Here is a 17,017-nt window from a genome sequence, read left to right as displayed (position 1 = left end):
AATGGACTTTTCCATGATATTCTAATTTTTCGAGTTTCACCTGTAGGTCAAACTGTTTTTTTAATGGATCCTGAGGCTGTCCTTAAATGACCATTGATGGCTTTTGATGGTGAGTGGCTACTAGTGATGGGACACACACACACCACCTGCTGTGGGCAGAGACTGAAGGGAAACAGTTTGGCATTTTGGCATTTGGCCGCCAAAGGAAGCAGAAGTCTGAATTTTTGCAGCTGCCTGGCACAAAGTCAGCTGGGGAAAGGGGGCCTCCAAGGACATTCTGTTTGAAAGACTAGCACAGTGTCTCTCTGCTTGTCCACACTCCCTTGCTTTCCTTGTATGTTTTAAAATAAATATCACAAAGTACCCCAAAGTATCCACTATTCACAGACAAACCTGCTCTGAAAAGCCCTGCCTCTGGAACATTATATATCTCTAGGAAGCAAAGAGCATGAAACAGTATTGAGCTTCAAGTGATGTGGTTGCAGGAAGGTCCTCTGTCCGTGGCATTTGATCTCTTCCAAACTTCCAAGTTGTTATGATGATGCTACAGCCACTGGGTGACGAACTCACCTTTAGTGCTGTTCCACACATTACAGTCTCCCTGGATAGAGATTATCTCCATTAAACAGTGTCATGGGTGAAGTGTCCCGGGTTAGTCGTTTAAATTTCACTTGTCTCTGTACTTGGCCAAACTCCCTCCAAGTCCTTGCTCAGCGTGGCTCCCAAGGGCCTCCGAGTTACTCCACCTTCTCCATGACTTTTCTACCATAATTCTCACCAGTGCATTTAAAACAATCACACTAAGAAAAGTTTTAAACTTTGTGCAGTGTGTGAAGACTTTTGGATTGTTGGAAAGTCTTCAAACCAACTTAGCACACAAATGGAGTCTACAAGTTTCTGCTGCGCACGTACCTGCTGTACGTTCTCACTTGCTTCTCCTGTGCCATCCGCAGAGTATCTTCTTGCGCAATGGTGTGTGTGCATGCCAGCAATTACAGACGACTGAGTCCAGCTTCTTTTCCTAATCTAGAAGCTTTATTTACAAGGCATAAATTACATTCCTGAAGAGACGCAAGACATTTTCGTCTTCTCCCTTCTCCGGTCAAAAACGAAAGGGCAGATACAGAAAACAACAAGTATCACATTACACATTACACAGAGTCTTCCGGCGATAGGAAAACCGGATGTGCGGGGCGACCTGGTTGAGCTTGTTAACTCTGAAAGCTCCAAACCTCTACAGTGTGCCACAAGCAGAAAACAGATGCACACTGCAGAAGGTGTTTACCCCAGAAAACAATTGCGCCACGTCTCATCCCGCAGAAGAAGAGTCTGAGAGGAAAGAATCCCGGGCAATCTGACCAGATGGGGCATTTCCTCCTACCCCAAATTTAGGGCTTGTCCTCTCTTCCACTTGTCCCATGCTTGCTTTTCCCCTTGACTCATGCTTTCTAGGTACAGGTCCAAGTGGTTTTCCCCTTGCCCCAGGGAAAAAATCACTCTTTAGCGATAGATCAGAGCAAATGTCAATCCCGGAAAAAAACCAAATTGCCATTTGCTCCAACTGAGTGCCAAAGAGTGTTTTTCCCCCAGGGAAAAGCAGTGGGACAAGAGGAAGTGTGGCTAAGCCCTTAGTTGGCAAAGGCATTCACTAAATAATCCTGTTACTTCTCAAATGGGGCTGAAAGATTTCGCCTGCAATCCTGTCACGCTTCCTTGGGAATATAAGAACCATTGAACTCAGGCCTCTTGGGTCTTTAGCAGTGTTGTCTGGGAAGTGAGCTCTAGAATAAACCCAACTCTTCACAGCAGTTTTGTAGGTGGAGATCAGTAGTGTGTCTTTCAAGGAAATTCGTACGCCATTATTGGTCTTCTAAATAAGGAGCCCCTAATAAACCCGTTGCTCGGTCCCTGCTCCTGCCAACCTAGCAGTTCGAAAGCACGAAGTGCAAGTAGATAAATAGGTACCGCTCCGGCGGGAAGGTAAACTATGTTTCTGTGCGCTGCTCTGGTTCGCCAGAAGCGGTTTTGTCATGCTGGCCACATGACCCGGAAGCTGTACGCCGGCTCCCTCGGCCAATAAAGCGAGATGAGCGCCGCAACCCCAGAGTCGGACACGGCTAGATCTAATGGTCAGGGGTCCCTTTACCTTTACCTTTAATAAACTTCTGGAGACTTGAACACCACTGCTTTCCTGAGGCACCTCTGCAAGAGATGGGGAGAGGAAAGATTCAGTGGTACTACCTGTGGGCACCACTTCCTTCTGCCCAAGCACAGCTCTGTGCAGATGTCTCCAGCATCAGAGAAGAAGAAAAGCAAGGAGGAAATGTGGGGAAAAAATTCCAGGCTCTTCTTAAACTCTTCTGAAAGCTGCTCTTAGCAGAGATTTCATGGCTGGGCTGGGCTGCTACAGAGGAGCATGAAACAGGTTTTCCTTAATTCCATCGGCAAGGACGTTCCGCCCTAGAGGGGGGATTTCTCTTTGGTGTTTGTTTTGTCTACCTCTTGAAATGCAGCGGCCTGCCTCTGCTGCCTGTCTTCATGCACAGATGCAGACTTCTGGCCAGGTCCCCAACCTTCCTGAGGTGCCCCATACGATAAGATTGAGGGGATACTTATGAAGAGCTGCCTTCAGTACATCTTCTGAGGAGCTTGGCATTCATTTCAACTAACATCCATGGCAGTGGGATCCTCTTTTAGCCAGCTTTTCTGTGAACTCAAAATACAGTTTTTTAAAAATTTACTTAGCATTCAGTTTTCAGCCAGATGCTTTTAGAAAGGAAATAAGCAGGGCATGGAGGCAATAGCTCTCCCCTGTTGTTTGTTCTGAGCATCTGCCATTCATATGGAGAGAGAAAATGGTGTGTTTTTCCTCCATTTGCATTGTGTTTCCTTTGCATTGGAATGGGATAGGATAATATCACTACAGCATAATTAATTGCATAAAATTTCACCACAGCAGACAGCAGGACAAAAAAAAATGTTTTTGTCAGAAGCCAAACTTGCAGCACAAAGGAATAATAGGAATAATTTATTATTGGCCAAGTACATTTTCCAACATACTTGGAATTTGTTTCGGCTACATTGCAATGTAAACATACAGACACTGTTCCTCTCACAATACAAAGAAGCAAAGAAATCCCACCCATATTTTACCTCCCCTTCAGCTATACAACTACGAATTTAACAATTTAATGGCACAAGGGAAAAAACTATTCTTGTGCCTGGCCGATTTTGTATATGAAGTCCTGTAGCGACGTCCAGATGGAAGTAAATCAAGCAGATGATGACCGGGATGTAAAGGATCTGCTACAATTCTCTCTGCTCTCTTCCTAACTCGGGTAGCATAAATAGTCTCTATTGAAGGCAAACTAACACCAGTTACCCTTTCTGCAATTTTTACAGCTCGTTGGAGCCTTTTCTTGTCTCTCTTGGAGGCTGTACCGTACCAAGCTGTTATAGAATTACAGAGAACAGTTTCAATGATGCCTCTGTAGAATTGGATCAACACTTCCTGGGACAATTTAAATTTACAAAGGAGACAGTGCTACTACATGCAATCAAATGCAACGAGATCATTTTCTTCCTCTATCCCTAGGCTGAGTACTGTCAACAGTTTTTCAGAGATTACTCCAAGATGCCAAAAGAAAAGGGAAAAGATCAAGCAAGCTGCTGGTGAAGCACTAATCTGTTGGTGATCTACTGGTGGGCTGCCCAGTGCCTGCTGATGTAGGCGGACCTTGATCTGATCTGTCAGGGCACTTATTGGGGCCAGAATACACATTACAGGAAACTTGGAGCTGCACAACCCTTTTCTGTTTTTAAAAATAATTACTCCAGAGGGTGCCTTTTCCTCACACGCCGTAGTCCCAATGGAAACTATTTCTACTAGGGCTGGGCGATAGTTTGACATTGTCTGAAACCAGGATGGTGTTCACATCACGATACCAGTTTCAGACTTTTTGAGCTGCCAATACATTGCGGCTCCCCAGCTGCTGCTCAAATTGCCTTTGCCCAAGCAGGCAGGCTGCTTTTTTTCCTCCTGGGGTGGTCGTTTGCTCCAGGAGGAAAGATGCAGCCCACCCGCTTGGGCAAAGGCAGGCAGGTGGCAACCGAGCGCAAGGAGCCCAAGAAGCATGTTCTCAGGCTCTGTGCTATTGTCTGCCTTTGCCTTTGCCCAAGCAGGTGGGCTGCATCTTTCCCCCTGGAGCAACTGACCATCCTGGCAGGAAAGACTCAGCCCACCTTCCCAGGCCAAGGCAGGCAGGTGCCTTTGAGGGAGCCCTGGTGCCTCTCTGGGGGACACTGGAGCCTCCTTGAACTTCTCAGCTGGAGGGACACCTCCCACCCCCTCATCTGAGCAAGCACAAAGCCAGAGGGGCATCAGGGCTCACTCAGCTATGGGTGGGAGGCTCCCCTGCCCCACTGAGTGGTTCAAGCAAGCCCCAATGCTCCTCTGGCTCATGTGAGCCAGAGAGGTATTGGGGCTTGCTCACAGTGTAGGGCAGGGCAATGTATCTCTGCTGCTTCCTCTTCCCCTAAGGTGGGGAGGGAGAAACAGCTGAGGTACATTCCAGGCATTGTGATATATCAGCATATCACGGTGTTTAGCTACTGATACATCACAGTGTCGAAAACCAGATATCGCCCAGCCCTAATCACTACCAACAACTTGAAGCAGCCATTTTCCTTAATATGTTGCATAGGAGCTTCAGTGGGAGCAATTTTCGATGGGACCACAGTGAGGAGAAAATCATTAGCTCTCTTCCCCACATACTGTGGTCCTGATGCTGAACAGGGCACAAAGCAGCTGCTGTCTTGCCATGTAAAAAGGAAAAATCATGAAGATGCACTCTTTTTTAATTCATAATTCTCAAATACGTTGGTGGGCCCCATGGATTCTAGTAGAAACAAAGACCATTGCACAAAACTGAAGTCAGTGCAGCCCTGCACTATGTTACCCTGGGCACTCTCAGTTATGGGTGTGTACAGAACAAACCGGCAGGAACACGGGTGGCGCTGTGGTCTAAACCACAGAGCCTAGGGCTTGCCGATCAGAAGGTCGGCGGTTCGAATCCCCGCGACGGGGTGAGCTCCCGTTGCTCGGTCCCAGCTCCTGCCAACCTAGCAGTTTGAAAGCACGTCAGAGTGCAAGTAGATAAATAGGTACCACTCCAGTGGGAAGGTAAACGGCGTTTCTGTGCGCTGCTCTGATTCTCCAGAAGCGGCTTAGTCATGCTAGCCACATGACTCGGAAGCTGTACGCCGGCTCCCTCGGCCAGTAAAGCGAGATGAGCGCCGCAACCCCAGAGTCGTCCGCAACTGGACTTAATGGTCAGGGGGTCCCTTTACCTTTACAAAACAAACCACTGAGTCGCCCCCACAGTGCTGTGATCTTCAAATGGGTGCAAATGAGTGGAGCTCAAGGAGACAAGGCTGGCTAACAGGCTGGCCCCAGTGACAAGGAACTATTTGTTTCCTGGTTTACATTTTGTCTGCACTTGTGGAGAGGAATTGTGTGCCATCTTACATCTTTTGTACCTCTGAGAAATTGCCAGTATCCATTCAGTGAAGAAATAAATAAACCCAAAGGGTGCCGACACAGAGCCACTGGCATCCGCTTTGATCCAATAATGATAATAGATGATAGATTGCCTGGAAATTAACTAAATTGCTGTCTCCCCTGATGAGCCAGAAACCACAGGGCAGGCCTCCCGCCGGCAGCTGGATACTTATATTTCCACGGCACGCAGGGAGAAGCTGGGCTCTTTCATAAATTATTGAGTGTTTCATTTATGCCTCATAAATAAGAAACTCAAATGAAAATGTTAGATGTCAAATCAGTTTGGTAACAAATAAAGCAATCTTGGATTTTCTCTCGTCTGAAATTTAGCTTTACAGAAAGCAACTGAAGTATGTCTCATTAATGGTCAAGAGGTCTTTGCTCCAAAATTAATTCTGCTTTCTCAGCCTAAAATGGGGGGAAAGGTTCTATGCAACAACAAATCAACAACTCCCTCTTTTTAATTACCTGGACTGAGCGTGTGCTCAGAGGCACCTAGCTCCTTAATTTTAAGTGTATGGTTGCCTCCTATGCCAGTATGTTGCACCTTACCTAGTTTGGTAGATCTCAATGTTCTAGTAGAGGATCCCAGAGGCCAGTCCACCCACTCTCCTTGAAACGACCTCCTTGTAGAATCATAGAATCATAGAGTTGGAAGAGACCCCAAGGGCCAAGCAGGAAACACCATCAAAGCATTCCTGACAGATGGCTGTCAAGCCTCCGCTTAAAGACCTCCAAAGAAGGAGACTCCACCACACTCCTTGGCAGCAAATTCCACTGCCCAACAGCTCTTACTGTCAGGAAGTTCTTCCTAATGTTTAGGTGGAATCTTCTTTCTTGTAGTTTGACTCCATTGCTCCGTGTCCGCTTCTCTGAAGCAGCAGAAACAACCTTTCTCCCACCTCCCTTTTATATATTTGAACATGGCTATCATATCACCCCTTAACCTTCTCTTCTCCAGACTAAACATACCCAGCTCCCTAAGCCGTTCCTCATAAGGCATCGTTTCCAGGCCTTTGACCATTTTGGTTGCCCTCGTCTGGACACTCTGTAGTAAGCATACAAAGCGCTGTCAATCTTATCTCATGGCAAGGTGGAAGAGGGATTCTTTCCAGCCATGCCCCACAAACTCTTTTTTTAAAAAAATAACAAAACATCGTATGCATATCATAACAAAACACGCAGTAACAAATTAACAAAACATAAAATCAACTAACAACCTGACTTGTAACTTAGAGGAAGGGGGATATTAACAAAGGGGAAGGGGAAAAGGGGGGGTATATAGGGGAAGGGGAAGGAAAGAAGAGTGATAAGCGTACATTAAACTTACAACATTGATGTACAAATAAACAGATTTAACTTCCGTTTGTACTCTTTGCTTCTTTATCTTAAACCTTTCCCCCCCACACAGAGTTCCTGTTACATCATTTATATTCCTATAATCATTTTCAATAATATGTTGATATTTTGTTTATGCACAAGAGTCACCTTCGTTTTACCAAGAGATTTTGACATTATTGTATTGGTTTAAATAGCCTATAAAGATTTCCCATTCTTTTTGTATCTTTTGATACAAAACTCTTTCATAGCATCTGTGCCAGAGAAGAGTCGTATGGAATCCATTGGCCAAGGTGCTTAGCACTTACTTCCACATCACATAATGCATGAAGCGGCTATTTTATTTTTGCAGTGGGGGTGAAAGGAGGTTGCACATGTACATGTTTGTGCTCAGCCTAATTTTGTCTTTGACAACAAACTAGAGTTAAGTAAGTATACAAGTCAAAGTCCAGGTTTTCAAAGATGGAAGCCTACAGATGAAACTCGAAAAATTAGAATATCGTGGAAAAGTCCATTTATGTAAGCAATTGTTTTCATTAGCTACTGGAGTTTAATATATGAGATAGACTTATGACATGCAAAGCGAGATACGTCAAGCCTTTGTTTGTTATAATTGTGATGATTATGGCGTTCAGCTGATGGAAACCCCAAAGTTGAAATTGTTAATTTGGGGTTCTCATCAGCTGTACGCCATAATCATCGCAATTATAAACAAACAAAGGCTTGACATATCTCGCTTTGCATATCATGAGTCTATCTCATATATTGGTTTCACCTTTTAAGTTGAATTACTGAAAGAAATGAACCTTTCCACGATATTCAAATTTTTCGAGTTTCACCTGTAGATCAACTGAACAATCCTTTAGTGACATTAAGAACAAATTGAAAACTAACCTTTCCTGTTGGAAATATTTCTAGATTTCTAAACTAAATCGAAAGTATTATGGCATTTGCTTCTGAGATGACATTCAATTTCTTCTCTTCTCCCCCAAGTCTCGGGTCATATCAGACAATAACACAAACTAACGCCCCATACTTTGTCCTTACGTTATCAGTGGTTTAGCAGCAAATGTTAGCACAATTATTCATTTATGTTTTTAGTGGCTTACCCAGTTACCATGACGAAATTACAGCAGTGAAGCCAGAATAGGGAATGGGGGGTGCAATTCTTTAATAGGCACTTTGTGAAGAATGACCGCTCCCCACATCAAATGGAGGGCGATGTTTGCGTGGTCGCGTGCAGGCCCCTGAATTCCTGGGCGACACCTGGTAGTTCGGACTGCATGGACTTGCCCCAGAAGGGATACCTGGGGTCTCCGCCTGTCCAGTTAACTGTCCAATCCCACCTGGGAGAGGCATTGCCAGGTAACGGGAGGGACTACCCAGCCCACACAATAGAGAGTGTAGCTTACCTCCCACCTCCACTCCCTCAATTAACGTTTACTTTGCAGGTTAACCTCTTCTCCACAGGTACGCATGTGCTGCTATGCCAAGGCCGCTGTTGAAGGGCCGGAAAGGAATTTCCCTGCATTGGCAGGTTTCGCCTTTCCCGTAGCAATTCGTCACAACTTTGGCGGTTTCAGGCCTTGGGCGGAATCCTTTGATCTATCTTCCTAAATGGGAGGGGAGCATGGGGCAGTGACTCCAGGCCCCCAGTGTGGCAGCGATAACAGGGTTCCCCGTTAAAGGGGTATTGGGGGGAGGCATTGTCCATACGCCAAGAGTTTGTCCTTGCTCTCCCCCACCAGTGGTGGCAAAAGGGGGGGGCAGGCTCTCTGCTTGAACATATGTTCTCCAGAGCCAGCCCAATCCCCACACATTCTGGATAACCCTGACGTTTCCCAGACCCCGGCTGGGGGCTGGGAAGGATAAACGCCCAATGCCTGAGCCAAGGTCTCCCTACATCTGAATCTTAATAAAGTTGTGGCCAATTTTAATCCCATAGCACTTTGTCTTGTGTCATTATTCCGCTTGGGGGTCGCCTGGGGTTTGGGGGACTCCACCTGTCCACGCAAAAGACATGAATGCAGCCGTCCTTCAAAAGCCAAATTTCCTTGAACTTTGCAATGCAGTTTTCCAGCCGAGTAATGAGGACAAAAATGCATATACTGGGGTAAAGTATGCACAGAGATGCATATATTGATAAAAATAACATACAAAAATGTGTTGCATTAGGGAGAAATGCTTTGCAAAAATGTGCACATCAGGCAAAATTGCATGGAAACATTTGCACTAAAATGCTGGTGAATCTTCAGGAGAACTTTTTTTTTAAAAAAAAATGCAAACTTATGTGGAAATGTGGAGAACTGAATTTAAGATGGAGAAAATGAGAAAGAAAATTGTCGGATTCACCCATCCATAAGCCAGACCAGAAGAAACCACCATGTGGGTGGAAATAGTTACAATTCATCGCTTAATCTGTGCATTCTTGTGTGTCCCCATGCAGATTTGGTGCCAGGAACAGAATATGGAGTTGGGATTTCAGCTGTAATGGATGGCAAGCAAAGTGTTCCGGCTACCATGAATGCAAGGACTGGTGAGTGACACAGACTTGTTTTAAATTAAAAAAATCATTATGGAGCAAAACTAGTGGGTTCTGCCCATCTCTTGAATCCTCAGCCATACTTAGGGGCTCCAGAACATGGTTAAGGGACCCTCAGTTAATTCATTCTGCCAGTTTGAATTCATGCAGTAATTTCACCACGCAGATTATCAGGGTGTGGAGGAGATCTAAAAGAAGGAGCTGATTGTACCGAGACATGTCACTCTCTGCCACACTCTATGGTAACCTCCACATCCCTGGAGGCCACCTTTTGTTCAAATTTGGGAAGTCCTGCATAGGATTCAGGAGGAACGGCTTTGCAAGCCTCCGTTGGTTGCTTCTGCTCCGGGGATCTGGTTGGCAAATGATTTCTAGCAGGAGTCCTATTCTGAATTGAGCAATGATTTGAATGTTTGCAACACTGGCTGTGCCTTCAGAGTCACATGCAAAGTGCTTTCTCTCCCTGTCGGGTGCTCTATCAGTGTTTCTCTTCTTCTGCCCCCATTTGTTTGTTCCTGTGAGAGAACAGAGGCAAATGGAATTAGCAGCTGAAGCCAAAATCTCGGTTCTTCCTCACACTGGTGAGGGGGCTCTTAGTAAGAAGGCTTTTCCTTGTGTCTTGGAGTGAGCAGCCGAGGGACATACAGGTGAAACTCGAAAAATGAGAATATCGTGGAAAGGTTCATTTCTTCCAGTAATTCAACTTAAAGGTGAAACTAATATATGAGATAGACTCATGACATGCAAAGCGAGATACGTCAAGCCTTTATTTGTTATAATTGTGATGATTATGGCGTACAGCTGATGAGAACCCCAAATTAACAATTTCAACTTGGGGTTTTCATCAGCTGTGCGCCATAATCATCACAATTATAACAAGCAAAGGCTTGACATATCTCGCTTTGCATGACATGAGTCTATCTCATATATTAAACTCCCGTAGCTAATGAAAACAATTGCTTACATAAATGGACTTTTCCACGATATTCTAATTTTTTGAGTTTCACCTGTACATAAAGGGGGAGAGAATATGGTTAAAAAGATTATCCCAACATTACCACTGAGAGAGAGAGGGAGAGAGGGAGGGAGAGAGAGACTGTCAATTTTTATAGACACATAAGCAAGCTGGCATTTTGCACAAGGGAAGTATTTACAGCCAGCATTTCAATGCAAATGCAAACAGCTTTTGCCTTTATGTGATATTTGTACAGCGATTACAACCACAAATATCAAAGGCAGCCTTAGAATTTCTGGGGTATTGATCCGTAGATCACACTGCTCTATCAACACTACCAAAATCCATTTCTTCATCATAATAACTTTCAGTGACCACTCTGATTGTGTGTTGGCACCACTAAGGATTCTGGATCTGTATTTTTTAGGCTCCTGTACTTTCATGAGCCCAGCTCAGTTCTATACTGCAGTTCCACACCATAGTCAAGGGAGAAGAGAGATTGCTGAAGGAGACAATATAGTCGGGTTTAACCCCCAGAGGAGCCTCATGCTTGCACAGAGCTGTGTGATGACCCACTGAGGCAGGACCCACTGGCTTCAAGGCCAATGAAGTTTCATCTGTGTATGCCATTGTGCATAGAGAGGTTCAAACTAGCCAAGCCATGCCATGCCATCTCTATCAAATTCAACTGAAACTCAGTAGCAGCTGGCAAGGCAAACCCAACCACCCAACCACCCCGCCGCCGCTGCCATGATTAGATGCCTCTGGCCTATCCTAAGCCAAGGAAGAATTTTTGGGACACTGTTAAGAGACATGAATTGTCAGTTATTGATTTTATTGTTATTCACTGCTGGGGGACAGCAGTGCTATTGGTGTGAAAATATTATGGACCACAGTGTTGTGGTGGAAGCCCTGTTACATTTGTGGAATCCCTTGTCCTGCCTGCCCGCAGACTGTCTCACCAGAGTGGTGCATGCTCTGGTTATCTCCCACTTAGACTACTGAAATGCGCTCTACATTGGGCTACCTTTGAAGGTGACTTGGAAACTACAACTAATCCAGAATGCGGCAGCTAAACTGGTTGCCTGGGAGTGGCCACCAGGACCATATAACACCAGTCCTAAAGGATCTGCAGGGAGGCGGGAGGCGCTGTGGGTTAAACCACAGAGCCTAGGGCTTGCCGATCAGAAGGTCGGTGGTTCGAATCCCCACGACTGGGTGAGCTCCCGTTGCTCGGTCCCTGCTCCTGCCAACTAGCAGTTCGAAAGCATGTCAAATTTTCAAGTAGATAAATAGGTATCACTGCAGTGGGAAGGTAACGGCGTTTCCATGTGCTGCTCGGTCCGCCAGAAGCGGCTTAGTCATGCTGGCCACATGGCCCGGAAGCTGTATGCCAGCTCCCTTGGCCATTAACGTGAGATGAGCGCCACAACCCCAGAGGTTGGGACACGACTGGACCTAATGGTCAGGGGTCCCTTTACCTTTTAAAGGATCTGCACTGACTCCCAGTACATTTCCAAGCACAATTCAAAGTGTTGGTGCTGACCTTAATGCCCTAAACTGCCTTGGCCCAGTATACCTGAAGGAGCGTCTCCACCCCCATCATTCAGCCAGACACTGAGGTCCAGCTCCGAGGGCCTTCTGCTGGTTTCCTCACTGCAAGAAGCAAAGTTACAGGGAACCAGGCAGAGGGCCTTCTCAGTAGTGGCGCCCACCCTGTGGAAACCCTCCCTTCAGATATCAAAGAGATAAAGAACTACACAACTTTAGAAGACACCTGATCAGCCCTGTATTGGGATGTTTTTACTGTTTCATGTTTTATTATGCTTTTATATATGCTGTAAGTCACTCAGAGTGTTTGGGAAACCCAGCCAGATGGGCAGGGTATAAATAATATAATTATCATCATCATCAAATCTGGGCCTCTGATTAAATTTCTTTTTAAAGAGAATTTCAAGAAGGCTCAGTGCTGCATTGTGTGTTTTTTATTGTGTGTGTAAAAACCAAAACTCAACGTGCATTCCAAGCTGTTAATAGGCTACCTTTTTAAATCTCCTTCTCTTGCCGCAGAGCTCGATAGCCCTCACGACCTCATAGTGACAGCTTCCACAGAGACATCCATCTCTGTGTCCTGGACCAAAGCCAAGGGCCCCATTGATCACTACCGGGTCATCTTCATTCCCGCTTCAGGAATGGCATCTGAGGTTACCGTTGCCAAAGACAAGTCTGAGCTTACACTATCAGACTTGGAACCCGGGACTGAATACACAATCTCTGTCATTGCCGAAAGAGGCCGCCAGCAGAGCCTGGAGAGCACAGTGGATGCCTTCACAGGTACTGAGGGTCACCTGAGGTTTTCTGAGGGTTGTTACTTCTGTCTGCTGGTTGACTACCTAAGGACCATGCTAGATATGCCAATTTTACAAATTGCAGCCCCACTTACCTGCTTTGAAGGTTGGGGATGTGGTGCTCTGTGAGAGAGTGTTTAAGCTGTGGTGTTGGTGGGGAGAGAGATTCAGCATCTCTTCTTCTGCTAATAGCAGGAGGGGGTTTGAGGTGGAGTGGAAAGCAAGGGAGGAAAGTGATAAAGTTCTCCCAGAGTGCCGGTTCCCTGATTTTCAAAATAACTGTGTGGCACTGCTAATTAATAAAATAAAACAGATGTCTTGTGGCACATCTAGCTTGAGCCTAATGTGATGGGTATGTGATTTCCAAAATGCTAAGTGCAGAGGTAGCCCAGGTAATGGAATTGCATGTTTGCAAGAGTCTTCGCATGCCCTCTTTCTGTTACCCCATTTGGCCAGTTCCCCCTTCCTCAGATTTACACCCTACCATGACCTCGCCTTTTGGGGTAGTGGTCAAATGCAGAACATTTAAACTACACCCAGTGATTAATTTTTAAAGTGGGGAAGCCTAAAAGTCAAGACAGCTCAGAAAATACATTTCTAAACTGGATAATCTTTACTCTCATTACAGAAGACTGGGGCTGTGTACACACTATTTTATTGGATCATTTTTGTTTGCTCATGAAAAGTGCTTCTTGAGATATCTGAAGATTTATGTGATTAGCAGCAGACTTTAGGTTAGAAGAGTAAGTAATGTACAAGAATAAGATAATGAATAACAGAAGAGGATTTAAGATGAGGTATGATCATATTGGGGTAGAATTATGAAAACTAGAATAAGATGAATTATAGATCACGTTGAGTAAGATGATTATTGTATTTTATATAAAATTATGTTTAATTTTGTAAAGAAGGGGTTAAAAAAAATAGATTAGGGGTAAAACCAAGGGTGAAAAGGCAGGGGAAGTCGCGTCAAGATATGGAAATAGAAATTTTTTTTTTCTGAGAAGAAGTTTAAGGAAGAAGGAGAAACTTGGCAATTTTTGTTTGTATTATTGTTGGTGTGGGTGGGGTTTCTGTTGTAATAAGAAAAATGCTAATAAATTCTTATAAAAAAAAAAAGAAAAGTGCTTCTTGAGAGACTGATTTCATTCTGAAAATAAAAGCTCATCACAAATGGGTTCTGCATTTCTCTGCAGTGTGTCCATTTAAAAACAGGTGTACAGTAGGTGGTCCCAGCTATTGGGTGGAGGGTATCCACACCTGCCCAATGGCATTGTGGGTGGGCATATACCAAAATTGCAACCATTGCTTTCCTCTCCATTGGCATGGATAAGCTAATCAAGGGGAAAGTTTCAAGTGTGCATTATGTAGCCACACCCATTCTTGTGAATGGCAGGATATAGAATCAATCTAGTTTGGAAGCTGCATCTATTCCGGATTGACAAGAACAAATGGCTTAGCCTTACTCTTTGGTCCTTTTCTACATGCTCAGATGTACTCATTTTTTCATCATTTTTGCATGTTTCCTGGCTACAGTAAATAAGACCCAGCCTGCCATTTTCTTCTGCGTTCTTGTTTTCAGGGTTCCGGCCAATCACGCAGCTTCACTTTTCTCATGTGACTTCCTCCAGTGTGAACATCACTTGGAGTGACCCGTCTCCTCCAGCAGATAGGCTGATACTGAACTACAGCCCCAAGGACAAAGAGGAAACCAAGCAAGTGATGCTAGACCCGACCAAGAGACATGCTGCCTTGTTTGGCCTGCAGCCGTCCACGGAGTACGTTGTGTCCTTGGTGGCTGTGCATGGCCTTGTTAGCTCTGAGCCCATCATAGGCTCCATCAAAACAGGTAACAGTAGCAGTGCTCTCTCCATTGCAGTTTCATATCTATGTCTTGTCCACTTCCGAGGAAGATCCTTTGTGCTTGAGTGGGTTGCAAAATGAAAAACAGAGTGGAGCCAACCATCAAAGTCAGAGTTGAGTCTTAGAATTCACATTTAACTCAAGCCAAAATGGCACATATCCCAACTATCGCTATGAACCAGTGACCATTCCAGTTTTCTTCAGCCTCTTCACTGTAAATCACTCTACCTACTGTATTTCCCCCCCCGTCTTGCCTAGGCCAAGGTTTGTGGATGTGTCTTTAAAAAATGTTCAAATGAGTTGCTAGGGTTGCCATTCATAAGGTTTCAGCTTTCCTCAACAGTCTCTGAGCATGAGTGTGAATACAGCCTGTCTTAATGCATACACATGAATCTTATGGTAGCATGCCCGCCATTTTGATATCCCTGTCTGGAAAATGCAGCATGCATGGTCGGTCCCCACCCTGCTCTCCTCTGTTGGCCAAACCAGAAATGGGATGAGTAGGTCCTGGGTTTGGTGAGTTGAAACAGGGTGTAGGGTGAATAAAGGAAACAGAGAAGAGACCCAGGGAAGCAGAGAACAAGGAAACAAAAAGGATGGAGAAGATGGTTTGCCCCAGAAAAAGGTTGGTTCCCCCAACAGCTAGCTAGAAGCAGTGAGATGTACTAAGTTAATTAAATAATCAATGGTTCCTGTAAGCCCAAAGGACCAAACACACAGGAGGCCACCAGAGTGACCTCTGCACAGGTCACTGTTTGGGGCCAGGTCTTCCTTCTGTTCAGGAGATATTCCCAGAATAGTGGCATATGCAGAAATGCAATGGTGTGGGCTCGCCTGAGGGAAGTGATTCTCACTCCAGTGGTTTCAAGAGTCCTTGGGCGGCAGGGGGGCAGGAAGGAATTAATTTTAATCCAGAAAAATAGTGTGCCCAGCTGTTGGAAGTATAGGAAACACTGAGCTAGAGAGCAGGTGAGACCTGGGTCTAATACTGCCAGCTCTGGCCTGGCTGTGGCCATGTGCTAACCTAGAAGAACTCAACTCGGAAGTGGCCAGCATCGTCTGAAGTTGCCTGCATATTGGCATAGCAGAGTGGCAAAGCATGGCAGAAGCAGGCAGGAGCGATGGCATGAATCAGCACCTTGTCTAGCGTTAGGATTACGGACCTCCAGTTCCAGCCCAGGCACATCAAACACTCCTACTGCTTTTGCCACAAGTACTGTAGTGTCTTGCTTCAGTTTGGCCGCACAGGGGACAGAAAGGGTTCTTTAGCTTCACCTCTCCCTCTTCCAGTGCAAGCAGATGATGCCTTTGCCCACATAAGTGTCAAACGCTACAGTAGATCCCAAATCTCCTCCTTCCCCCTCCCCATGCCCTAATTTGCCCTGGGTTGCTGTAACAGTAATCTTCACATCCTCCTGTAGTCTCAGAGCTGGGCTTTGAGACCACAACTGATTCCAAATGCAATACAAAGGAATTATACATGTATGCTCAGTTAACCTCAAAATCCCCCAGCAGCCAAGAAACCAGATTTGCTCACTGCATGTTCATTCTGAAATCCCCGTCGAAAAGCCACACACATTGTTCCAGCTGAAGTGTGTGTGTGTGGAAGACAGAGGCAATGAACCTGCATCTGGGTTGTCCCCCTTCAAAGAACATATGGGGTTCACACTACTGTATCGCCCTCACTCACATCAACACCTGAGAGGTGTTGGCTCTTGAACGGTGCAGGAAGACTGATGTCTGTAGCAATCTTGTACTTGGTAGAGTTGAAGGCAGAAGCAGGCAACTGTGGCTGTAACGCCAAAGAATCTTGTTGTTGTTGTTCAGTCGTTCATTCATGTCCGACTCTTCGTGACCCCATGGACCAGAGCACGCCAGGCACCCCTATCCTCCACTGCCTCCCACAGTTTGGACAAACTCATGCTAGCCGCTTTGAGAACACTGTCCAACCATCTCATCCTCTGTGTCCCCTTCTCCTTGTGCCCTCCATCTTTCCCAACATCAGTGTCTTTTCTAGGGAGTCTTTCTTCTCATGAGGTGGCCAAAGTACTGGAGCCTCAACTTCAGGATCTGTCCTTCCAGTGAGCACTCAGGGCTGATTTCTTTAAGGATGGATAAGTTTCATCTTTTTGCAGTCCATGGGACTCTCAAGAGTCTCCTCCAGCACCATAATTCAAAAGCATCAATTCTTCGGCGATCAGTCTTCTTTATGGTCCAGCTCTCACTTCCATACATTGTTAAGTGATGGGGTACTAAAGAAGATTTCATGAATTTGTTACGGGCTTTTTCACTGTCTTGATTATTTGTTCATTTATTTACATAATTGATATCTTGCACCAGGAATAAAATTAAAGAAGCAAAAAAGTTATTATTATTATTATTATTATTATTATTATTAACAACAACACAGA

The 17,017-nt window shown here is 45.2% G+C and overlaps 1 protein-coding gene across 1 annotated transcript in view; it reads left to right on the top strand.

The window, feature by feature from the left end:
• The window catches only part of TNR (tenascin R), a 213,709-nt gene that overhangs the window by 155,876 nt on the left and 40,816 nt on the right, over positions 1-17,017 (top strand). The window contains 3 exon segments of the mRNA XM_033151259.1: positions 9,345-9,434; positions 12,466-12,729; positions 14,326-14,592. Of these exon segments, the coding sequence (XP_033007150.1) occupies positions 9,345-9,434; positions 12,466-12,729; positions 14,326-14,592 (621 nt within the window).

The sequence above is a fragment of the Lacerta agilis genome, chromosome 6 (assembly GCF_009819535.1).
Source record: "Lacerta agilis isolate rLacAgi1 chromosome 6, rLacAgi1.pri, whole genome shotgun sequence".
NCBI classification, from domain to species: Eukaryota; Metazoa; Chordata; class Lepidosauria; order Squamata; family Lacertidae; genus Lacerta; species Lacerta agilis.
This window is presented reverse-complemented; position numbering and strand designations above follow the sequence as displayed.